Source organism: Pseudorasbora parva, chromosome 16, assembly GCF_024679245.1.
Source record: "Pseudorasbora parva isolate DD20220531a chromosome 16, ASM2467924v1, whole genome shotgun sequence".
Lineage (NCBI taxonomy): Eukaryota > Metazoa > Chordata > Actinopteri > Cypriniformes > Gobionidae > Pseudorasbora > Pseudorasbora parva.
The window spans coordinates 44,391,772-44,418,805 of record NC_090187.1 but is presented as its reverse complement, the minus strand read 5'-3'; the positions used below and the strand labels follow the sequence as shown (position 1 = coordinate 44,418,805).

Genomic DNA, 27,034 nt, shown 5'->3' with positions numbered 1-27,034 from the left:
AGCTTTTTCCACTGTTAAAGACTTGGATTCCCATCCTAAACATAGACAAAGTTTCAAAAACTAATGTTGGACGTTTGATGGAGTATTTCTGTGTCAAAAATACTCCTTCCGGTTTCTCACAAGTTTCAGAGAGTTTTTTTCGAGTATGGGTCGGCTTGACGTTAATAGAGCGGAAGGTCCTTGTATGGGCCGTACGGGCTCTTCTCCCGGTAGGGTGTGTGTGTGCGTGACTAGAGCGAGAGAGGAAACGCACGCCCATACACACTCTCAGCTGCAGATCCAGTCGTCCGTGAACACGTCTGTCCGCGCGCTCCACTTTATTCCTCTGGGTGACGTCGAGCGACTTCAACGCTTCAGCACAGCATTCTGGGAAGGCAGCGCTGCATTTGAACCGATTTGAACGCAGAAATGACGGGAAGCTTCACAACATCGCTTCAGTCGCGTCTCAAAGTGGATCTCCACGGTCACCGCTGTCAGGACTTCACCAAATCATACCAAAGAAGTGTGTTTCTGACGGAGCGGCCCCAGCGATAAAGGTTCGGTCCTGCTTTGGAAGCAGCCGGTGAGTTAAACTGCTTCAGATGTCTGTGCTGTCGGCTCGTCGCGTGAGTAAACATCAGTAAACAACACGATCGCGTGCTTCGTCATTCAAATGCGCTAACGGACTCCATTGCTGTTCTCTGTATAACGTTACACTAGTCTGACGTGCAAAACCGTTTTGCTTGCTACTGCTAAGGTTTAGTCGCATACAATAGTCCATAAACCGAATCATGTCCTCATAAACTGCGAGTAAACACACAGAAATCGTCATTCAACTCGTCATTCTTTAGCTCCGCCCATTCGATACGCCTCCAGGCTCTCTGTTTTTTCCGGAAAGACTCGGTACAGCCCATATTTCTTTTATAAATATAATAAAACTAAAGACTTTTCGGAGATATGAAGGATGCAATACTACTCTATAGGTACTCAAGATTGACATGAGATTGACTGAAACTGAGTGTTTCACCCCCCCTTTAATGAAATAAATAATGTAATAAATAATAAGAAAATAATACTTAATAAATGGACTGCATTTATATAGTGCTTTTATCCAAAGCGCTTTACATATTGCCTCACATTCGCCCATTCATACACCGACGGCGATGTCAGCCATGTAAGGCTCATCCAGCTCGTCGGGAGCAGCTGGGGTTAGGTGTCTTGCTCATGGACACTTCGACACTTGGTCAGGTGGAACCGGGGATTGAACCACCAACCTTCTGGTTTGTAGACAACCTACATGAACCACTGAGCCACTGCCGCCCCAAGTTTTAATACATTTTAAAACTTAATAAACTTTAAAAAATACTACATTTATAGGACAATCCATGTTTTTTTCAATGTACAGGAGTTTTTCCCTCACAGTGGATGCACAAGACGTTCATATTAAAGACATAAGACTTTAGGAAATTGATATCACAGATAAACAACGTAGATAATAATAATAATATATATATATATAGGCTTAGACCCTTCAAATGTTTTTAGTCATAGGCTGTCTGCATATTAATAGGTAACCCAGCAGTTTTTTTTTTGTTGTAAAATATGTTTTCTGTAAAATATTACAAAAATAATAAGTATTAGTATTATATTGTTAGGGTGTGTTCACACTTGTCATGTGTGGTTGGATTAAAACGAACCCTGGTGCGATTGCTCGTTTAGTGCGGTTCATTTGAACATATGTGAACGCTGCCATCCGAACCCTGGAGCGAACCAAACAAGCGGACCGAGAGCGCTAAAAAGACGAGTCTCGATCCGCTTCCAAACCAACTCTGGTGCGGTTCGACTGATATATGAACGCAACACGGACCAAAGACATGTAAACGGACCAAAAACAGGACGTGATGTCACAAGATGAGACGCATAGTCAGCTGATTTGACGACGGGGAAAGATCGGTGTATCCAGAATGAGTAACGTTAACGTTAGAGGGCAAACGTGGAGCAACGAGGAAGAGCCTCATCAATATTTGGTCCGACGAGCATGTTTCGAAAATGCCAGAAAAAACACACAAAAAGCAAACCTGGTTCTTCTCATCAGAGGACCTGTGCTGCCCATTATTATCCGGTTCAGACGACAGAACGGCCGTCTCGTTTCTGCACAACGGAGGAAATCCTGCTGCTGTTTTGAATGTTTTGAACATTTTATGAGCTCTTCATGAGTTCTCAGCGGGTAAATAATGCCATATGCATAAAATGATGGCGTTTAATCCGCACACAGCGTTGTTCTGAATGTTCGGTAAGCAGCTCCTACGTCATATAAGCCGACCAATCAGGTTGTGAGCGTCTCCCTGAGCCTTTGGTTCGGTAACTTAAGGGCCGCTGTTATAAATGCCAGTGTGAACGCTAAGCGGACCAGGACTATAGGTTTTGTTTTTTGGTCCGGATCAAACGAACCAAACTAACCGAACTACAAGTGTCAACGCAGCCTTATATTTATTCTGACATACTCTATTTTTTATTTGTAATTATGAAAATGTTATTGTAATGGTAATACTTCTTATTTGTAATAATATTTTTAGCAATAATAATAACAATTATTAGTCATTAATATATAAACACAAAATGTTATATACACATTTTTCATTTGTAAAAAATAATAACAATTCACACATATTAAATCGCAATCGCAACTTTACCCAGAATAATCGCAATTATATATTTTCCACAAATCGTGCAGCCCTAACACGAATCATCACAGACTTTCAAAGCTGCGACAGAAACGACTTTCGACTTCGAGGACCTTGATAGAAATGTAGTGGAGTAAAGAGGACGATATTTGTCTTTCAGATGGAGTGAAGTTAAAGTCAGAAGATTACAGAAAAAATAATACTCCAGTAAAGCACAGAGACTCAAACAGTGAACTTCAGTACAGGACTCGAGGAAATGAGCTGAGGGACTGTCCAGCTCTGGTTTGACGTGTATTTTATATTTGACATAATAGACAACACAGAAACAAGATAATTATACAAATCGCCCTTACAAAAGTTAAACTATACCCCTGGAGTATCCAGTATTTGCATTTGTGGGATTTTTCCACCGTAACGGTCTCAGAAAACGTTGCTCTTTAGCTCGTTTTCCAAGCGTTTATTGACACGCAGTGAGATGAACAGAAGGAGCTCCTCCGATGAGTCTGTCATGTTTGAGGATTTGGCTCCGTAATTCCGCTTGGAATGTTTCCTTTGGGTGGGGCGACACTTCCAGCCTGACCCTCCCCCACCTCTATTTCTGGATCAGCCAAATCTTCAACACTGGACTGTGAGAGCCGGGAGTCTACAAGCACACCCTAAACACACACACACACACACACACACACACACACACACACACACACACACACACACACACACACACACACACACACACACACACACTAAACCTACCCATCACAGGAAACATTCTGCATTTTTACTTTCTCATAAAAACTCCTCCTGTGTGATTTATAAGCCTTTTGAAAAGTAGGGACATGGGTAATGTCCTCATATTTCACCCTCTCCTGTAATACCTGTGTCATACCCATGTCACAAACACACACACACACACACACACACACACACACACACACACACACACACACACACACACACACACACACACACACACACACACACACACACACACACACGTGTAGATCTGTTTATCACTGAATCCTGTTGATCACAGTATAGTGTATAAAGCTGAGTGAGTTGCAGCATCAGAAAATTTCTGCTAGTGATCCATTCAGCACTGAAAGAACACTGCAAAAAATGCTTTTCTTACTTAGTATTTTTGTCGTGTTTCTAGTCAAAATATCTAAAAATTCTTACATTAAGAAACATTTACTAGACAAGGAAAACTTACTGTGTTGTTTTGGGAAAATAACTCAAAATGAAGAGAGTTTTTGCTTAAAATAAGATAAATAATCTGCCAATGGGGTGAGAAAAATAATCTTGTTTTCTGTTTGAATTAAGATTATTTTTCTCACCCCATTGGCAGATTATTTATCTTATTTTAAGCAAAAACTCTCTTCATTTTGAGTTATTTTTCCCAAAACAAGACAATTACTTTTGCTTGTCTAGTAAATACTTCTTGTTTTAAGAATTTTTAGATGTTTGGACTAGAAACAAGACAAAAATACTGAGGAAGAAGAGCATTATTAGCAGTGAAGATCCTGCACAAACACAACCCTCGGAGGATTTCGATTAAATGACGCAAACCTTGAGCCCGTTTAACATCACCCACAATCAAAACACAGCGCTCAACCCTGCCCGAGGCAATTCACATTAACACTCATTAACTAAAAATAAATCTATTCAAAACATATTTGTTCATTGAAAGCTGAAATAACATCAAAAAAGTTGTATTTATTCAACACAAAACTATTAAAATTTTCATTAACACCTGTGTAGTCAAAAAAGATCTTTTGCACGCCATTTTAGCACTATATATACATATTTGCATCGTAACACTGCAAAAATGATTTTCTTACTTAGTATTTTTGTCTTGTTTCTGGTCTAAAAATTCTTACATTAAGAAACATTTACCAGACAATTCCCTAGTTTTGGGAAAAATAACTCCAAATGAAGAGAGTTTTTGCTTAAAATAAGATAAATAATCTGCCAATGGGGTGAGAAAAATAATCTTGTTTTCTGTTTGAATTAAGATTATTTTTCTCACCCCATTGGCAGATTATTTATCTTATTTTAAGCAAAAACTCTCTTCATTTTGAGTTATTTTTCCCAAAACCAGACAATTACTTTTGCTAGTCTAGTAAATACTTCTTGTTTTAAGAATTTTTAGATGTTTGGACTAGAAACAAGACAAAAATACTGAGTAAGAAGAGCATTTTTTGCAGTGAGGTCGGTTTGCTAGGGATCCATCTAGAACGCCTGACCGACAGGGACGCTGAATAAATAATAGATCAGCTTTTAACTGCAGGATGTGCTTGACACCGAACAGAAAAGACGGGCTGTAAATACGTAAAAATATCCGATGATTTGTAAGAATAAACCTTTACAAAAACTATTTTCTAAATAATATTGAAGCATCCCAAAGTAAAATTCCTTTACCTTGGTTTGACCCTTAACCTATGACTCTATCAGACCAACTATTGCAACCCAAAGTGCACGTGAGGATCCGCATTCATAATGCATGAGGCATAAATGAGGCCAATCATTCCCTCGGTCAGAGCTTACAAAGTCCACATCGATCGGCGCTAGACTAGCCCACACCGATCAACAGCGGCAAACTACACCTTTAAAAACAAAGGTGCCAGAAAGAACCAAAAATGGGGTTTCACAGTGATGCCATAGAACCATTTTTGGTTCGCCAAAGAACCGTTTTGTGAAAGATTCTTTAAAGAACCTTTTTTTACCACACTCTTAAAAATAAAGGTCTTTAAATAGTTATTTGGCAGGGTGTATGGTTCCATGAAGAACCTTCAATATCCAAAGAACCTTCTCATTGCACAAAAGGTTATTTGTAGTGCAAAAAGGTTTTTTTGGACTAGAAAATGGTTAGAAAAAATGGTTCTTATGGCATCACTGTGAAACCCTATTTTAGGTTCTTCCTGGCACCTTTATTTTTAAGGGTGTAACCATTTTATAGTCTAAAGAACCTTTTTGCAATGGAAAGGTTCTTTGAAAATTAAAGGTTCTTTATTGAAACATAAACCTTGCCAAAGAACCATTTAAAGACCTTTATTTTTAAGAGTGTATACAACCTTTACAATAACTAGTGATGGTATAATGGATATATACAAGGCTATTATTCATGTTAAGAAGTGCAAAAAATGCTCTTCTTATTTAGTATTTTGTTCTCATTTCCAGTCCAAATATCTAAATATGCTTAAATGCATTAACTAGACAAGTGAAACAACATAAGATATTTGTTCTTGTTTTCTGGGGGAAAATAACAAAATGAAGTGAGTTTTTGCTTAAAACAGGCAAAATGATCTGCCAATGGGGTGAGAAAAATAATCTTGTTTCTTGTTTCCGTCCCAAACAGAATTAAGATTATTTTTCTCACCCCATTGGCAGATCATTTTGCCTGTTTTAAGCAAAAACTCTTCATTTTGATTTTTCTTTTTAAGGAAACAACAACAAAAAAATCTTATGTCGTTTTAGTTATATAGTAAATGCATCTTGATTTAAGTATTTTTAGATATTTAGACTAAAAAAACAATACAAAATTACTGAGTAAGAAGAGCATTTTTGCAGTGTGGTCCATATGTTGTCAATCATTAGTAGAGATCCGAGAACCGAGCACAAATCTGATGTTTGCAAATGGAAGTTCAATAAAAGATGGAATGCATTTGCTCCAATCACCATCATGCGTGTTCATCTTTAGAGTCGCAGCACACGCACGGAGTTATTAAGCCCTATTAATCACTGTCGGATTAGGAGGGGGGGCATGGAGGAAGACCAGTGTTAGAACGACCCCTCTGGACCCCAGGGACACGCTGGAGGATTATCGGGGTCATCTGGCCTGGACGTCCCACTGCGGCCCCTACAGATCACTGAACCCTCCCGCCACAGCCAGCACACGACACCTTTGTCCAGCCCTTGTTTAACAATTATTTACTCTGTGTTGGACGGAGGGAGTGAGGTCAGCGCATATACATCACTGACAAAACCCCCACAGCACACACACACTGGCACGAGTCATAAACCTCTCACACTAGTTGAATTAATTCTCATTCAGCTGAATGAAAATGGTTAATTTACTAGATTATTGAACTGAAAACCGCAATCTTAGAAGAAAAGATTCTAGCGCTTCATATGTCGAACCTTAAAGGGTTCCATCAGACGCTTCATATGTAGAACCTTAAAGGGTTCCGTCAGACCCTTCATATGTAGAACCTTAAAGGGTTCCATCAGATGCTTCATATGTAGAACCTTAAAGGGTTCCGTCAGACGCTTCATATGTAGAACCTTAAAGGGTTCCATCAGACGCTTCATATGTAGAACCTCAAAGGGTTCCGTCAGGCGCTTCATATGTAGAACCTTAAAGGGTTCCGTCAGACCCTTCATATGTAGAACCTTAAAGGGTTCCGTCAGACCCTTCATATGTAGAACCCTAAAGGGTTCCATCAGATGCTTCATATGTAGAACCTTAAAGGGTTCCATCAGACGCTTCATATGTAGAACCCTAAAGGGTTCCGTCAGATGCTTCATATGCAGAACCTTAAAGGGTTCCGTCAGACCCTTCATATGTAGAACCTTAAAGGGTTCCGTCAGACCCTTCACATGTAGAACCCTAAAGGGTTCCATCAGACCCTTCATATGTAGAACCCTAAAGGGTTCCGTCAGACCCTTCATATGTAGAACCCTAAAGGGTTCCATCAGATGCTTCATATGTAGAACCTTAAAGGGTTCCGTCAGACGCTTCATATGTAGAACCTTAAAGGGTTCCATCAGACGCTTCATATGTAGAACCCTAAAGGGTTCAATCAGATGCTTCATATGTAGAACCTTAAAGGGTTCCGTCAGACCCTTCATATGTAGAACCCTAAAGTATTCCGTCAGACGCTTCATATGTCGAACCTTAAAGGGTTCCGTCAGACGCTTCATATGTCGAACCTTAAAGGGTTCCGTCAGACGCTTCATATGTCGAACCTTAAAGGGTTCCGTCAGACCCTTCATATGTAGAACCCTAAAGGGTTCCATCAGATGCTTCATATGTAGAACCTTAAAGGGTTCCGTCAGACGCTTCATATGTAGAACCTTAAAGGGTTCCGTCAGACGCTTCATATGTAGAACCTTAAAGGGTTCCATCAGACGCTTCATATGTAGAACCTCAAAGGGTTCCGTCAGGTGCTTCATATGTAGAACCTTAAAGGGTTCCGTCAGACCCTTCATATGTAGAACCCTAAAGGGTTCCGTCAGATGCTTCATATGTAGAACCTTAAAGGGTTCCGTCAGACGCTTCATATGTAGAACCTTAAAGGGTTCCATCAGACGATTCATATGTAGAACCCTAAAGGGTTCCGTCAGATGCTTCATATGTAGAATCTTAAAGGGTTTCGTCAGCCGCTTCATATGTAGAACCTTAAAGGGTTCCGTCAGGCGCTTCATATGTAGAACCTTAAAGGTTTCCATCAGTGCTTCATATGTAGAACCTTAAAGGGTTCCATCAGACCCTTCATATGTAGAACCTTAAAGGTTTCCATCAGTGCTTAATATGTATAATCTTAAAGGGTTCCGTCAGACGCTTCATATGTAGAACCTTAAAGGTTTCCATCAGTGCTTAATATGTATAATCTAAAAGGGTTCCGTCAGACGCTTCATATGTAGAACCTTAAAGGGTTCCGTCAGGCGCTTCATATGTAGAACCTTAAAGGGTTCCATCAGATGCTTCATATGTAGAACCTTAAAGGGTTCCGTCAGACGCTTCATATGTAGAACCTTAAAGGTTTCCATCAGTGCTTCATATGTAGAACCTTAAAGGGTTCTGTCAGACCCTTCATATGTAGAACCTTAAAGGTTTCCATCAGTGCTTAATATGTATAATCTTAAAGGGTTCCGTCAGATGCTTCATATGTAGAACCTTAAAGGTTTCCATCAGTGCTTAATATGTAGAACCTTTAAGGGTTCCGTCAGATGCTTCATATGTAGAACCTTAAAGGTTTCCATCAGTGCTTAATATGTATAATCTTAAAGGGTTCCGTCACACGCTTCATATGTAGAACCTTAAAGGTTTCCATCAGTGCTTAATATGTATAATCTTAAAGGGTTCCGTCAGACGCTTCATATGTAGAACCTTAAAGGTTTCCATCAGACGCTTCATATGTAGAACCTTAAAGGGTTCCGTCAGACGCTTCATATGTAGAACCTTAAAGGGTTCCGTCAGACCCTTCATATGTAGAACCTTAAAGGTTTCCATCAGTGCTTAATATGTAGAATCTTATAGGGTTCCGTCAGATGCTTCATATGTAGAATCTTAAAGGGTTTCGTCAGCCGCTTCATATGTAGAACCTTAAAGGGTTCCGTCAGACCCTTCATATGTAGAACCCTAAAGGGTTCCGTCAGATGCTTCATATGTAGAACCTTAAAGGGTTCCGTCAGACGCTTCATATGTAGAACCTTAAAGGGTTCCATCAGACGCTTCATATGTAGAACCCTAAAGGGTTCCGTCAGATGCTTCATATGTAGAATCTTAAAGGGTTTCGTCAGACGCTTCATATGTAGAACCTTAAAGGGTTCCGTCAGGCGCTTCATATGTAGAACCTTAAAGGGTTCCATCAGATGCTTCATATGTAGAACCTTAAAGGGTTCCGTCAGACGCTTCATATGTAGAACCTTAAAGGTTTCCATCAGTGCTTCATATGTAGAACCTTAAAGGGTTCCGTCAGACCCTTCATATGTAGAACCTTAAAGGTTTCCATCAGTGCTTAATATGTATAATCTTAAAGGGTTCCGTCAGACGCTTCATATGTAGAACCTTAAAGGTTTCCATAAGTGCTTAATATGTATAATCTTAAAGGGTTCCGTCAGACGCTTCATATGTAGAACCTTAAAGGGTTCCGTCAGGCGCTTCATATGTAGAACCTTAGAGGGTTCCATCAGATGCTTCATATGTAGAACCTTAAAGGGTTCCGTCAGACGCTTCATATGTAGAACCTTAAAGGTTTCCATCAGTGCTTCATGTGTAGAACCTTAAAGGGTTCCGTCAGACCCTTCATATGTAGAACCTTAAAGGTTTCCATCAGTGCTTAATATGTATAATCTTAAAGGGTTCCGTCAGACGCTTCATATGTAGAACCTTAAAGGTTTCCATCAGTGCTTAATATGTAGAACCTTAAAGGGTTCCGTCAGATGCTTCATATGTAGAACCTTAAAGGTTTCCATCAGTGCTTCATATGTAGAACCTTATAGGGTTCCGTCAGACGCTTCATATGTAGAACCTTAAAGGTTTCCATCAGTGCTTAATATGTATAATCTTAAAGGGTTCCGTCAGACGCTTCATATGTAGAACCTTAAAGGTTTCCATCAGACGCTTTATATGTAGAACCTTAAAGGGTTCCGTCAGACGCTTCATATGTAGAACCTTAAAGGGTTCCGTCAGACCCTTCAAATGTAGAACCTTAAAGGTTCCATCAGTGCTTAATATGTATAATCTTAAAGGTTTCCATCAGACGCTTCATATGTAGAACCTTAAAGGGTTCCGTCAGACGCTTCATATGTAGAACCTTAAAGGGTTCCATCAGTGCTTCATATGTAGAACCTTATAGGGTTCCGTCAGACGCTTCATATGTAGAACCTTAAAGGTTTCCATCAGTGCTTAATATGTATAATCTTAAAGGGTTCCGTCAGACGCTTCATATGTAGAACCTTAAAGGTTTCCATCAGTGCTTCATATGTAGAACCTTAAAGGGTTCCATCAGACCCTTCATATGTAGAACCTTAAAGGGTTCTGTCAGACGCTTCATATGTAGAACCTTAAAGGTTTCCATCAGTGCTTCATATGTAGAACCTTAAAGGGTTCCGTCAGACCCTTCATATGTAGAACCTTAAAGGTTTCCATCAGTGCTTAATATGTATAATCTTAAAGGGTTCCGTCAGACGCTTCATATGTAGAACCTTAAAGGGTTCCGTCAGTGCTTAATATGTATAATCTTAAAGGGTTCCGTCAGACGCTTCATATGTAGAACCTTAAAGGTTTCCATCAGTGCTTAATATGTATAATCTTAAAGGGTTCCGTCAGACCCTTCATATGTAGAACCTTAAAGGTTCCATCAGTGCTTAATATGTATAATCTTAAAGGTTTCCATCAGACGCTTCATATGTAGAACCTTAAAGGGTTCCGTCAGACGCTTCATATGTAGAACCTTAAAGGGTTCCATCAGTGCTTCATATGTAGAACCTTATAGGGTTCCGTCAGACGCTTCATATGTAGAACCTTAAAGGTTTCCATCAGTGCTTAATATGTATAATCTTAAAGGGTTCCGTCAGACGCTTCATATGTAGAACCTTAAAGGTTTCCATCAGTGCTTCATATGTAGAACCTTAAAGGGTTCCATCAGACCCTTCATATGTAGAACCTTAAAGGGTTCTGTCAGACGCTTCATATGTAGAACCTTAAAGGTTTCCATCAGTGCTTCATATGTAGAACCTTAAAGGGTTCCGTCAGACCCTTCATATGTAGAACCTTAAAGGTTTCCATCAGTGCTTAATATGTATAATCTTAAAGGGTTCCGTCAGACGCTTCATATGTAGAACCTTAAAGGGTTCCGTCAGTGCTTAATATGTATAATCTTAAAGGGTTCCGTCAGACGCTTCATATGTAGAAGCTTAAAGGTTTCCATCAGTGCTTAATATGTACAATCTTAAAGGTTTCCATCAGTGTTTAATATGTATAATCTTAAAGGGTTCCGTCAGACCCTTCATATGTAGAACCTTAAAGGTTTCCATCAGTGCTTAATATGTATAATCTTAAAGGGTTCCGTCAGACCCTTCATATGTAGAACCTTAAAGGTTTCCATCAGTGCTTAATATGTATAATCTTAAAGGTTTCCATCAGACGCTTCATACAGTGGGGATCAAAAGTTTGGGCACCCCAGGTAATTTTTTTTTTTATGTCCAAAAGGCATCAAATGACAGATTGGACATCCTTATAATAAGTCGAAACAAGTTCGATTTTATTTCTATCATTTACACTTTAAAAATAACAAAAAACAAAAAATGCTGTCTAGAAAATTAAGTGAAGAATCCAGCAGTTCTATATAGAACCCCACGGAACCTTTTTTTCCAAAGAGTGCATGAGCAAAATATAACTTTAGTGTTCTAAAATATTTATATGCATTAACATTCTGTCATTTATTTAGCCCCTTTAAAACCGACTTTCTTTTGTTGAAGAACATCGATTAATAAATGACCCCATTGATTTTCATTGCATTGGACCCTTTTCATCATTTAGGATGATATTTTACAGTACAGATTCACTGAAACATTAAATGTAAAATACAGAAATAAATGCGCTCTGGTTTTCTACCATTTCAGTCTTCTGATTGATCAATCAAGCATCTGAGCGTCTGAACATCCTGTCTGTTCGCTTCAGGAAGGAATTTACAGCAGCTGTCATTAAACTCACAGGGATGCCATTAAAACGAGAGCGCGTCGTCCCGCTGTCTCCAAACCTTCCCCCTTTAACCACGCAACATGAAACTGCCGGCCATGAAGAGGTGTCATTATATCCCGCTGGCCACACATAATGACAGAGCACATAAAAGACAGGACAAAAGAGAGACGGACGCATCTCACAAAACAAGGACGCTCCCCTCCCCTCTCTGACCATCTGGATTTCCTCTTCCTCTCAAGGAAATTAGGATTTTATCACTGGGTGCGTTTACACGCACGTTCATAAGCCGATTATGCAATAATCCGACATTGATCATGGTCATGTAAACGAGGTAACCGGTTTTCTTTTACCGGAGTAAGCTCATAAACGGCGTAAGCATAAACCGGAGTTTTTTGCCTCCTATTTCGCGCGGCATGTAAACGCATTAACCTGCTTTCTGTCGGCTTATTGAAGAGCGCATGTGTGATCGGTGACAAAAACACACACTTACAGCAGATTTAAACGCATCCAGACAGAGCGAGCGTTTAGCATGAAATAAGGACATATATCCCAAACGCAGACTCCTTTAAGAGCCATAAACCGTAAAGATGTGTTCTCATCTCAGTCAGCAGAAGTAGAAGAGGTTCAGTCAAATATGAGAGAATAATGAATAACGAATGAGAGAATAATATGAGCCGTAAATCTCCCGCTGACGCGCTTTATTAACATCACAACTGACGGAACATTAGGAGTACTGCGGACATTATTATTATTGACGTCACTATAAGGAAATAACCGCTTTATTAATACAGTCATGTAAACGCGGGTTACTGGTGTTCGCGGTTTACTGGTTTGCATGTAAACGGGGAAAACTGGTTATTTCAATAAGCTGATATTTGTGAGTTATGAGCTTACTGGTGTGCATATAAACACACTCACTGACCGTCTCAGGGTTTGTGAAATCATTCATGCATGATGTTTTGGTTGCCTTTACATCAGAGGCCTCACTTTATATTAGGTGGCCTTAAAGCTACACTGTGTAACTTTTTAGTTTATTCTTAGCTAAAATCACTTCGTTCTTTCAAAAATATGTGCTCATTAATGTATATTTACTTCTTTCAAGTAATAAAGTATTCTCGTAAGTTTACAATATGCCGTTGAAAACACATACGGGTGAGGGGTTTGAATGCCGGTTGCCATGTTGCTCCTCCATCTTGAAAGTACAGTAGCCAAAGAGGGACATACCCGTAAATTCAAGCTTCACCTTTCGCGTTTAACACTCGATGGCACCGTGTCGAATGTGAAGAGGGGGATTGCCGTGTTAATTTTGGACTAAATCGGCCACCGTAGGAGTTAAAACGAAATCAGAATTGAGGAACAGAAACTAATATTCACTGGATGGTCATAAACCTTTACACCGCTAGATGGGGAAAATATCACACAGTGGAGCTTTAAGTACTATGTACTTACTTCAAAAAATAAGTACAATGTACTTGCTGTGTTAAAATTGTATTGCAAAACACTTTAGCTGATATCGAGCTTGGATACGACTAGAGTTATGGTGGTTTATGGGTATGTAATAAACTATAAAAAATAAACACTGTATAATTATAAATGTAACTTAAAGGGGGGGGTGAAACCCTCAGTTTCAGTCAGTGTCATGTCAATCTTGAGTACCTATAGAGTAGCATTGCATCCTGCATATCTACATTTGAATCAGTCTCACTCACCGCCTGCGGTTCTAACGTTGGGACCTTTATCGTTGGGACTGCTCCATCCTTCAGCATTAGGCGATTGGAAAATCCGGCGTCGAGCTGGGCCTTGTTTATGAAACAGTCGGCACCGAAATGCAGCGAACAGACATAAACCTTTGCGCAACTCAGTTGCTGATCCGGAAAAGCAAATTACATCCACTGTTGCCTTACCGCGGGGTTTTTTGGCAATCTGTAGAGGACTGTCTTGGTCTGGCAACCAAAAACGTTTTTTTTTGGTGACATTGTTAATTTCTTGAAGTCACATCACCAGTGCAGCGCAGCCTACGAGCCAGCGCTTTGATGGGCGTAGCCTGTTTCTCTCTCTCTCTCTCTCTCACTCACTCTCTCTCTCGTCCGTAAGGCCCATACAAGGAAATTCCGACCTATTAACGTCAAAGGGGACGCATGATCGAAAAAAACTTGCCGAAACTTATGACTAACCGGAAGTAGTATTTTTGACAAAGAAATACTCCCATCAAACGTCCACCTTAACTTTTGAAACTTTGTCCATGTTTAGTATGGGATTCCATGTCTTTAACAGTGTAAAAAGATCAGTATGCAGGAAACAGCATTTCACCCCCCCTTTAATTACAGACGTAATTACATGCAAGTATTTTTAACATTTAAGTACAATGTAAAAACATGTATGTACACAATAAGTGCATTGTATCAAATGATTAATTACAATGTTAGTACAGAGTAGTTAAGGCCACCTGATATAAAGTGGGTCCGCATCCGAATGATGGTCTATGAGATCAGATGAGCAATATCATGTGCAATCATGACGTGACTCATTTCAGAGTGAAGCAGAATATATTATAGGTGGGCATATATTATTTTTAAAATCTAAATTAATTTTGAAATAAAAATAAAATAACAATAAAGAAATTAACAACAAATAACTTAAATACAAGCAGCAGCACAAATAAGTACTACTAAGCAAAGATACTAATAAAATAATCAGTGCTTTTCAGGTTTTTCAGGTGGGTCTAACATTAGTTTTTAGGTAGAGAAATTGAATAAAGTAATCAAATGTAAAATAACTGCATATTTCACTGTTTAAATGAAAGATTAATCCTTATTAAACTTACAAAAGCTATTCAATCAAGAGCAGTGAGCGATGTCCTTATCTTTAGTTTGACATTAAACAGAGTAAAGGTTACTGCCCCTTTAATGCTGCGTTCACACCGGACGTGAATAAATTGACGCATGAACATTTTGAACCCATTCACTTCATTAGCGCGTGACATTCAATACACAACAGACACAAATTTGCGTCATGGGAGGGGCTTCTGGCAGGCAGTCGTCAGAAAGACTAGCCGAGATAAAGGGTTAGTTCACCCAATAACGAAACTTCTGTCATTAACTCCTCTCCCTAATGTCGCTCCACACCCGTAAGACCTCCGCTCATCTTCACACACAGTTTAAGATATTTTATATTTAGTCTGAGAGCGTATGCAAGTGTATGCACACTATACTGTCCATGTCCAGAAAGGGAATAAAAACATCATCACAGTAGTCCATATGAGACATCAGTGGGTTAATTAGAGTCTCTTGAAGCATCCAAAATACATTTGGGTCCAAAAATAACAAAAACTACGACTTTATTCAGCATTGGCTTCTCTTCCGCGTTTGTGTTCAATCCTCAAATAAAGATTCAAACGGTTATGAGTCAGCGAATCGATTCATGATTCGGATCGCTAATGTCACGTGATTTCAGCAGTTTGACACGCGATAAACATCACACTCTCGTTTTTGGGTAAACTATCCCTTTAATCACGGATGCAAATTGTTTTTAGTGGGTTTTGTGAGTGGATGTACAATTTATTTTGCACGCATTTTGCAAAAAGTTAATTGTGTATGTGGCTGCACGACAATGCCCCGTTTGCTCTTAATTTTCATGCACTTTTAATGCACAAGATATATGAAATTGAGCAATCAAAATCCTTGCATCGTAATTCTGACTTTCAAAATCATAAGCAGGACTTCAATCTTTGTATTAGGGCTGTGCGATATTGAACAAAAATGTGATATGCGATACGATATTGCAATTAGTGTGTAAAATCTATTTAAATTATTTTTTTTTTTTTAAATATTTAAAAACTGAGAATGAAACCATTTGTGTTTCACATTCTCTCTGGGAAAAGAAATTCAGAAAGTGACCAGCTGTGTTGTAGAAAAAATGTGTGTCACAAATTGTTCACGTTTCGGTGTGTGTGTCAAACAGCGCGAGACTGCAAATTATTGCGTTTAATAACTCTTTTTAACGTCAAGCAAAGTCTCATAAGTAACAGTAATGTGCCCAGTCTATTCTCTGCTATGCGTCGACCTAAAACGAACACTCTTCACAATGTGGAAGTAGCTTATTAAAATCATTCAGAGATTGCGAGCCATTGCGATATGCATATTTGCGATATTTCGATATATTGCACAGCCCTACTTTGTATTATCCACTAGTGTCTCTCTCCGCGGTCTGGATTGTCCATTTCCACATTGCTGCTCTATATTGGGAAAGTAGAATAAATGGCTCTATAAATAAGCAGCTCCAGCCCTTTAATCACATCAGAGGCTCTTCAAGCTCTTGACAGATCGCCTGATTCACAGCGAGACATCAACAGGTTTACATTCACTCTACAGCCCATCTGAAATCAAAACCATTTGATTTACTGTCTATTCACTTCACGTTTTCGGTCATACTTTGATCGATTCATCAAGTGCATGTTATTCTGAAGAACATATGCTTCACCGGGATCAAAATACTGCTAAATGCATTTATTCTGCTTTACTTTGAAGAAAAATGATAAAATGCTGTAAAAAATGCTCTTCTTACTCAGTATTTTTGTCTTGTTTCTCGTCCAAACATATTAAAACTCTTAAAACAAGAAGTATTTACTAGACAAGCAAAAGTAATTGTCTTGTTTTGGGGAAAAATAACTCAAAATGAAGAGAGTTTTTGCTTAAAATAAGATAAATAATCTGCCAATGGGGTGAGAAAAATAATCTTAATTCAAACAGAAAACAAGATTATTTTTCTCACCCCATTGGCAGATTATTTATCTTATTTTAAGCAAAAACTCTCTTCATTTGGAGTTATTTTCCCCAAAACAAGACAATTACTTTTGCTTGTCTGGTAAATACTTCTTGTTTTAAGAATTTTTTAGATGTTTGGACTCGAAACAAGACAAAAATACTGAGGAAGAAAAGCATTTTTTGCAGTGTGCCTGATGACATGAAATGCACATGCAAACTTGGAAAAAAGAGTGCAAGATGCATCTTGGGACCGTGTAAAAGGAAACATCCGAATGCATTGCATTTCATACATTTTAGCTGCATGTCACTTTCACAAAACCTTGAGACGTGGCATTCCTATTAACAGGGATGCAAACGGGTGAGGGGTAAAACAGGTGAGAACATTCTCTGAGATTTTTTGCACATTTAAAAAATATATATTTACTTTTCCTGCTCATTTCTAGACACTATTAAGTATCTTTACATCTGCCTGAAAACTAATTCTAACAGGTAAGAGGTAGAAAAGGTTTTGTGTTTTATGCAGGGCAAACCAACCCTTTATAAAACATTAAAAAGGATTAAATAGATATGCGAGCCTGAATACATAAACAAGACAAAAACAAGCCGACAGCAACCAGATAACATGCATATTGGAAACCATGTTAGCTTCTCTAAGCTGAAAACTGAAGATCCCACCAGTTAAAAATACATTAATATGGGATGCTTTGTACAGTTAAACCATATTTCTTTATTACCTTGTAATATCACTCAAAAAAAAAAAGATCAGCCTGAACAGACCCCGAAAAAACACACACACACACAAGTCTCGTGGTTGACCTATTTTGATCTCAAAAAGGTGAGGAGTTTGCATCTACGCATTAAAATAAATACGTTTTGGAGGAAATGTGCATTATATTGCAGATCACTCCTATAGAGCTGTGGCTACTGTGCGATTCGTAACACGCCTCCTACACGCGTGCACAAACACTCCCACGTGGGAACTGACAAAATTGAGCCAAATGTCTCTTTACACAGTCTGGACTCCGGCCAAAGTTGACTTGCTGCTTGGCAGGAGCGTAAGAGAACAAATAAGTCAAGCAAAGTGTCCGGCTCTGTGCCAGCGCACACGCAGATCGGAGCAGATGTTTCTCCTGAGGGGCCGAATCAGACAAAACACAAACACACACACACACACACACACACACACACACACACAAACACACACACACACACACACACACACACGGTTGTTTTTGTGAAATGTGGGGACATTCCATAGGCGTAATGGTTTTTATACTGTACAAACTGTATTTTCTATCCCTTTACACTGCCCCTGCCCCTAAACCTACCCATCACACACACACACACATACACACACACACCCTAAACCTACCCATCACAGGAAACATTCTGCATTTTTACGTTCTCAGAAAAAAACTCATCCTGTATGATTTAAGCCTTTTGTAAAGTGGGGCCATGGGTAATGTCCTCATATTTCACCCTCTCCTGTAATACCTGTGTCATACCCATGGCATTATACACATTTGTGTCCTCATATGTCACAAACACATGCCCCCACACATACACACACTTAGAGCCGCGTGCAGAAAGGTGCAAAGAAGACGAGAGGGAGAACCCATGACATCCAACCCTGCTGCGCTTACTAAACATTCAGCCCAAATATAAAGAAAACGGTTCACATTGAGTCAGAATTACTGTGAGTTTCAAACCAGCAGAAATGTTACAAAAGCTGTAACTTGACTATTATGACGTCATGTAAAATCAACCATTTGTCTTGTTTTCCAGTATAAATAGACAAAGAGGAATTTACTGGAAAAGCAAAATTATGTTAGATAAGACTAAATAAGTCTTTTTTTTTTTTTTTTGGCTGAAAAAATGTATTGAAATTAAGAGATTGCCAGATGAAAGAGGAAACCAAAGTAACTTAAATTGTATCTAAAGCAATTTTACCCAAAGTAACTTAAATTTTACCCAAAGTAACTTAAATTGTATCTAAAGCAATTTTACCCAAAGTAACTTAAATTGTATCTAAAGCAATTTTACCCAAAGTAACTTAAATTTTACCCAAAGTAACTTAAATTGTATCTAAAGCAATTTTACCCAAAGTAACCTAAATTGTATCTAAAGCAATTTTACCCAAAGTAACCTAAATTGTATCTAAAGCAATTTTACCCAAAGTAACTTAAATTGTATCCAAAGCAATTAAATCCAAAGTAACCTAAAATTTACACAAAGCAACTTCAATTTACTTGCTTAAAACACAAACAAACATCAGCCAATGGGGTCAGAAAAACTTAATTCCAAGGGCATTCAAGACTGCACTGGCAGATATTTGCTTATGTTTTAAGCACAAACCATCCATTTTCAATATACAAGACTTCTCCAGTAAATGCATCTTGATTTAAGAATGTTTAGTAGTTTGTGCTGTTAAACCCAGACAGAAACGCTGAGGAAGGACATTTGGTGCACAGCTTAAGCTCTCTTACCACTTTAAGATGCTCATCGTAGCTCCAGTCCGCTCGGCCGTTCGGAGAGGACGCTGAAGGCTGTCCGACGGGGGAGAGATCGTCCTCCGGTTCCTGTTTGATCCTGCCGGCAGGAGAAGTGGCGGCTCCGGGATTCGGGAAGCTCGCGATGGGCCGTCCGGGAAGATTTAGGGATCCGTGCTGGAGCGCCAGCGTCTGTTTCCTGAGGAACTCCAGCCCGCTCTGAGGCCTATCGTCGTCTTCCTCGCTGCCTTCATCGCCCTCCATCATCTCATCCTCATCCGAATCTCGTCCTCGCTCCTCGTCCTCGCGCTCCGAGTCCAGGCTGCTCTGATTGGAGACTGTAGACAGCTGTCCGCTGTTAATGAATCCGGCTCCAGAAGCCCGCGCAGCCGCCATGATGGCCTGCTGAGCCGCGACCTGCTGCGCGTACATGATGTGAGCTTCCCGAAGCCGCCGCTCCTTATGCTCCATCTCCATCCGCGCCTGCTGCTGCCTCTGCAGATGCTCCATCATGGCCTCCAGCTTCAGGCCTCCCGCCAAACCGGCCTCCTGAAATAACGGATGAAGACATCAGAGGACACAGATAAAGTAAAAGTACAGATACCCCCCCCCCCCCCCCCACACACACACACACACACATGTTTGTTTTTGTGACATATGGGGACTCTCCATAGGCGTAATGGTTTTATACTGTACAAACCTTATTTTCTATCCCCTTACACTGCCACTAAACCTACCCATCATACACACACACACACACACACACACACACGCACAGCCCCTAAACCTACCCATCACAGGAAACATTCTGCATTTTTACTTTCTCATAAAAACTCCTCCTGTGTGATTTATAAGCCTTTTGTAAAGTGGGGCCATGGGTAATGTCCTCATATTTCACCCTCTCCTGTAATACCTGTGTCATACCCATGGCATTATACACATTTGTGTCCTCATATGTCACAAAAACATGCACACACACACACACACACACACTCTCTCTCTCATGCACGCTTGTATGCGCACACGTCTCAGACGGCTAAACCGTGGCCAAAAATTGCACATTACTGCAAAAAATGCTCTTCTTCCTCAGTATTTTTGTCTTGTTTCTAGTCCAAATATCTAAAAATTCTTACATTAAGAAACATTTACTGGACAAGTGAAAATTATTGTCTTGTTTTGGGAAAATAACTCAAAATGAAGAGAGTTTTTGCTTAAAATAAGATAAATAATCTGCCAATGGGGTGAGATAAATAATCTTGTTTTCTGTTTGAATAAAGATTATTTTTCTCACCCCATTGGCAGATTATTTATCTTATTTTAAGCAAAAACTCTCTTCATTTAGAGTTATTTTTCCCCAAAACAAGACAATTACTTTTGCTTGTCTAGTAAATACTTCTTGTTTTAAGAATTTTTAGATGTTTGGACTCGAAACAAGACAAAAATACTAAGAAAGAAAAGCATTTTTTGCGGTGTTTGTACCCGACTTAAATCGGACTTTGGCGAAAGCTGAAACTGATTGCTGATTGGCTGTCCCAATCTGTGAGCTCTGCACAATCCAATCACATTCTAGAGGAAAACAACAAACTGAGGGTTTCCGATAAATATTATTTTTTCCTTTTTTTTAAAGAAGAAGAAGAAGTAACAGTACTTATGGTTATGGATAGAAATGTAGCTGAGTAAAGAGTACAATATTTGCCTCTCAAATGTACTAAAGTCATGAGTACTCCCCAAAAATAATACTCAAGTAAAGTACAGATCGCTCAAAAGTATACTTAAGAAAATGTGCTCCGTTACTTTGAGCACCGCCCCAAACTCAAAGTTTACAGCGTGCACTAAGCATGTTAGTTCCCATGATTTAAGCTGCACATGTTTTGTCAACATGATAAGCATGTTATGGATGAGTTCGCAGAATCTGCCTTCATTTATCATGTGCATTTTTGTTTTGCAAACATAAACGTTTGGCTGTTGTTGCAAATCCTGCTGATGTCAGTCAGTTTACATTGAACACTCATAATGCAATTAAGGCAAATCATTCGATTAAAGGGTTAATTCACCCAAAAATGAAACTTCTGTCATTAACTCCTCTCCCTAATGTCGTTCCACACCCGTCAGACCTCCGTTCATCTTCACACACAGTTTAAGATATTTTAGATTTAGTCCGAGAGCGTATGCAAGTGTATGCACACTATACTGTCCATGTCCAGAAAGGGAATAAAAACATCATCACAGTAGTCCATATGAGACATCAGTGGGTTAATTAGAGTCTCTTGAAGCATCCAAAATACATTTGGGTCCAAAAATAACAAAAACTACGACTTTATTCAGCATTGGCTTCTCTTCCGCGTTTGTGTTCAATCCTCAAATAAAGATTCAAACGGTTATGAATCAGCGAATTGATTCATGATTCGGATCGCGTGTCAAACTGCTGAAATCACGAGACATTGGTGACCTGAATCATTTATTGATTCACTGAATCATGACCATTTGACTCTTTATTTCAGAAATCCGGAAGAGAAGCCAATGCTGAATAAAGTCGTAGTTTTTGTTCTTTTTGGACCCAAATGTATTTTGGATGCTTCAAGAGACTCTAATTAACCCACTGATGTCTCATATGGACTACTGTGATGATGTTTTTATTCCCTTTCTGGACATGGACAGTATAGTGTGCATTAGGGCTGAACGATATAGACAAAATTTCATATCTCGATTTTCATGCCAGATATCTGGATACAATACGATATGACTACGTGTTCGGTGAAAACCAAGCATTTCTCACATAAGTACTAAAAAAACAATACATTTAGAGTTTGTAAAATACACACTGCTGTCTATGGAAGAGGTAATTATAATCCGACACGTTTTATTCATATCAGATACACACATTGTGTAAGTAACTTCAATGTTTGCTCTATTCTATTCCCAGTTCACCAGCCGCTTACTTTTAAGTATTTCGGGAGAAGTGGATGAATTCACGTGTTGTAAATCCAACCGATCCGAGTCTCTGAACTGCGTCTGCGGCACAAACTAAAGCCGGGTGCACACTGCGCGATTTTGGCCACGATTTGGCCGTCTGAGACAAATTTAGCAAATCCTAAAAGATTCCTCTGATCTGAGGCTAAAATCTGACGTCTTTGGTCGTTAGTTTGACATGTTCACCGGCGGCCGGTTAATGAGCGCTGCGATCAGATTTAACCTCAGACGAAATTCTGGCAGTGTCAGAAGATTTGGCACACAATCCTGCAGTGTGACTTCTCCTACAACGACAATCTCGTTTTTTCAAGACAAACTTTGACCAAAACGAGCGCTAGAGATTTCTTTGTAGCCTCCATTTCAGTCCCGTGTGTAATGCAGCTCACCGTCACCGAACGCGTCATTCACTGATGATATAAAACGCTGGACGAGTTTTCTTGCGCACGTCCGCCTTGACTATCGTACAGTCTGACAAGGGACATTCGCAAAGGATTTTGAAAAATCGCACAGTGTGAAGGACCCATAACATGGCGGCGCCCATCGCGCATACAGCTCAACTAATGCCATCGTTATAAAGGTGTTTAAACAACAATATTCTTCCACTTGCGTGTATTTGACAATCGGAATAACAGATATTTCATGCCATAGCGAACACATTTGTGAATATTCTGAATAAAAAAGAAAAAATGACAAAAGTAGATCATCATTCATTCAGCGCTGCTGCTGCTGCGGTGGGTCACGTGACCAGCAATGACGCGTCACCATGGAAACGCCGCTCCCCCTCTCACAATATAGTCCCACGTCCCTGGTAGTGTGTGTGTGTGTGTGTGTGTGTGTGTGTGCGCTGGCTTTAGCGGTGTGTATTCGAAGGCACTCGTAAAACCGATGTTTGTTGTGACTGCCAGAGTTGTATATGCAGGGCGAGCGCGGAGAGGGGAAATCTTTATCGTCGATATCGTTGCTTTTTTCAATAGTAATATCTTCAAAGTTCATATCTAGATATAGATACGATAACGATATATCGTTCAGCCCATACACTTGCATACGCTCTCGGACTAAATCTAAAATATCTTAAACTGTGTGTGAAGATGAACGGAGGTCTTACGGGTGTGGAGCGACATTAGGGAGAGGAGTTAATGACAGAAGTTTAGTTTTTGGCTGAACTAACCCGTTGAGCTCAAAAACACGGCGTATGCTGATTTAAATCGCATCTATTCCCCTTTGGGTGCATTACATATATACATATAATACAGTTTAGCCTGTTGATGGTTAAAGACATTGAAATGGAGGCATTTTAGTGGCGAACAACAAACCCGTGTGCATCATTTGTGCTGTGCATTGTGTAATGGTGGTAAAAGAACCGCAATACTAGGAGAATAATCAGATTAATGCAAATTGCATGTAAACTGGAGTGAAGAGGTTTGGTTGTGAATGTGAATATCTGACTGCGATTAATTCTGATGTGTGTGAATAATCTCATTTTTGGTGCACATGCAAAAGTAATCAATGCAAGAATTACAACAAGCTGCAAATGATCAATAAATGCACTTTTCTGACACGTGACCCTGGAGCTCAACACCAGTCATAATATTATATATTATTATAGTCATAATTTATTTTATTTATTTATTTTCCTCTTTTCGTAGCACTGAGATTTTCTTTAAAATGTAAAGTGCTTTACAAATAAAATGTATTATTATTATTATTATAATCTCATGGGTATCTGTAGCGATAGCCAACAATACACTGAACGGGTCAAAATTATACATTTTTCTTTTATGCCAGAAATCATAATATATCAAATATATTATTAATAGTAATATGCATTGCTTAGGACTTCATTTGGACAACTTTAAAGGGCAATTTTCTTAATTTTTCGATTTTTTTTGCACCCTCAGATTCCAGATTTTAAAATACTGTGAATAATATCCGTGGAAAGATTATTTATTCAGCTTTCAGATGATCTATAAACCTTAATTTAAAAATATTGACCTTTACGTTTTTGTGGTCGAGGGTCACATATACAAAATGCATTGCTAAAAATGTAACTTCTTCTTTTTATGGTGAGCTGATAACCCATTAATCCTGAAAAGGGTCATTTAATCATAGCAAACAGCAAAAAAATGCCTGAATTCAAATTAATATGCATTTTATGCAGTATTTACCATTAGAAAGCGTGATATGGGTGACATCCGTTGACAATTCTTCATGCAAATTATGAAATCCCGAAATTAGAATAAAAATAAGCAAAAGTGCATGTACTTACTGATCATATATCAGTCTAGCAATACAATAAACACAGGTCTCCATCTTACACATACAGCACATTTCGACTGTCTGTGTTTTTCTGCAGTCTTTCACACACACACACACACACACACACACACACACACACACACACACACACACACACACACACACACACACACACACACACACACACACACACACACACACACACACGTTTGTTTTTGTGAAATGTGGGGACATTCTATAGGCGTAATGTTTTTTATACTGTAACCGTATTTTATATCGCCTTACACTGCCCCTAAATCTACCCATCACACACACACACACACACACACACACACACACACACACACACACACACACACACACACACACAGCCCCTAAACCTACCCATCACAGGAAACATTCTGCATTTTTACTTTCTCATAAAAACTCCTCCTGTGTGATTTATAAGCCTTTTGTAAAGTGGGGCCATGGGTAATGTCCTCATATTTCACCCTCTCCTGTAATACCTGTGTCATACCCATGGCATTATACACATTTGTGTCCTCATATGCCACAAAAACATGCCCACACACACACACACACACACCTGCAGAATTCAACACTTGTTTTTAGATATGCAGGTTATTCAACCCGTCCGTCCAGATAAACCTGCGCTCTGAAAGAGAAATCTGTCAGCGTACCACCGAAGATCTGACGGCGTGAATCATGATCTTAAATAACAGGTTACAGTATAAGAACTGGTTATTAATATCACACATATTTACAGCAAAACAAGCGCGATCCGTCGTGTCGGGCTCATGCTTTAGTGAAAGAGTCACGCATGAGATTCATGAGGTTTAAGAGAATACAACAGCTCAGCGGTGGATCAAAGCAGAGGACCCTAATGAAAACAGCATGTTTGTGCAGTCAGATGCTGTGTGTGTGTGTGTGTGTGTGTGTGTGTGTGTGTGTGTGTGTGTGTGTGTACATGTGTCAATGTGTCTGTGTGTAAGAGAGAGAATATGTGTATGTGTGTGTGTGTGTGTGTGTGTAAGAGTGAGAGAGAGTGTGTGTGTGTGTGTGTGTAAGAGACAGATAATGTGTGTGTGAGTATGTGTAAGAGAGAGAGAGAGGGTGTGTGTGTGCATGTGTAAGAGAGAGACGTGTGTGAGTGAGGATGTGTGTTTGAGACAGTCTGTGTGTGTGTGTGTGTGTGTGAGAGAGAGAGAGAGAGAGAGAGAGAGAGAGAGAGAGAGAGAGCGAGCAAAACGACAGCCCACGGAGAGACGTGTATGCGTGTGAGAGAGTGTGTGTGTGTGTGTGTGTGTGAGAGAGAGAAACGTGTGTATGTGTAAAAGAGAGTGTCTGTGTTTTTGAGAGACAGTGTGTGTGTAAGAGAGAGAGAGAGAGGTGTGTGTGTATGTGTGAGAGAGAGTGAGAGAGTGAGAAAAACGTGTGTGTGTGTGTGTGTTTTCACAATGATATAATACTTGAAAATCACCCCATTCACCAAGACAAAAACATCTTCATGAGAGTAAATCATCTCATCAGGTTTCTGTGGCTTTAAAGGGACAGCACATTTCTGCTCATAAATATCCATAAAACACACAAGCAGACGTGTGCAGTTTATAGATGCACAAGAATGTCAGTTTCACAGCAATATCTGTCAAAGCAATACATTCACTAAATTATTCATTCCTTTAATTTTCTTGTTTTATTAATTTATGCAAAACTATATATATATATATATATTACAGAAAAAGAAGATCCATATGCTGGATACGAAAGCTGTTTTAAAGGGCAGTTCAATATACAAACACACACACACACACACACACACGCGCGCGCGCGCACGCGCACACACACACACACACAAAACATTCTGCATTTTTACTTTCTCATAAAAACTCCTCCTGTGTGATTTATAAGCCTTTTGTAAAGTGGGGCCATGGGTAATGTCCTCATATTTCACCCTCTCCTGTAATACCTGTGTCATACCCATGGCATTATACACATTTGTGGCCTCATATGTCACAAAAACATGCCCTCACACACACACACACACACACACACACACTCACGCGCGATGATACACTCAGATTGATAAGTCATAATGAGAATGGTTATGAGCATTTGCAGTAAGTTGCACCGACTCACCATCTGTGTTTTGCTGCCGCCGCTGTTATCTACCATTCCTCCGTCCCGTCCCGTCCCGTTCCTCTCGCCTCTCTGCTCGGTAACCCTCGGTGAGTTTGCACGCGCACCGGCGGCGCTGTCCGTTCCTCCAGCCAGCGAGCGCGTGACGATCCGGTGCGCTCCGTTTCGAGCGAGCACGAGCAGGAGACCCGCGATCACAGACACCGAGGCGCGCGGCGTTCAGCGCTCGACTCCCTTCCGCTCCGCTCGCGTCTCTCTCTGGCGTCGCCGCGACGCGACGCGCCGCGCACCCCCTCCTCGCGAGAACGAGAACGCGTTTACAGCGCGTCT

At 39.8% G+C, this 27,034-nt stretch overlaps 1 protein-coding gene across 2 annotated transcripts in view; it reads right to left on the bottom strand.

Moving 5' to 3' along the window:
* Positions 1-27,034, bottom strand: part of si:dkey-205h23.1 (AT-rich interactive domain-containing protein 3B) — a 76,523-nt gene extending 49,489 nt beyond the window's left edge. For both annotated transcript variants that reach the window (XR_010898416.1, XM_067419198.1), the window contains exons 1-2: positions 26,705-27,034; positions 19,340-19,891 (exon numbers count right to left, since the gene is read on the bottom strand). Coding sequence is in view for 1 of the 2 variants with exons in the window: in XM_067419198.1 (XP_067275299.1) it covers positions 19,340-19,891; positions 26,705-26,740 (588 nt within the window). In the remaining variant the exon portion in view is untranslated. The remainder of the gene's footprint in view (positions 1-19,339; positions 19,892-26,704) is intronic.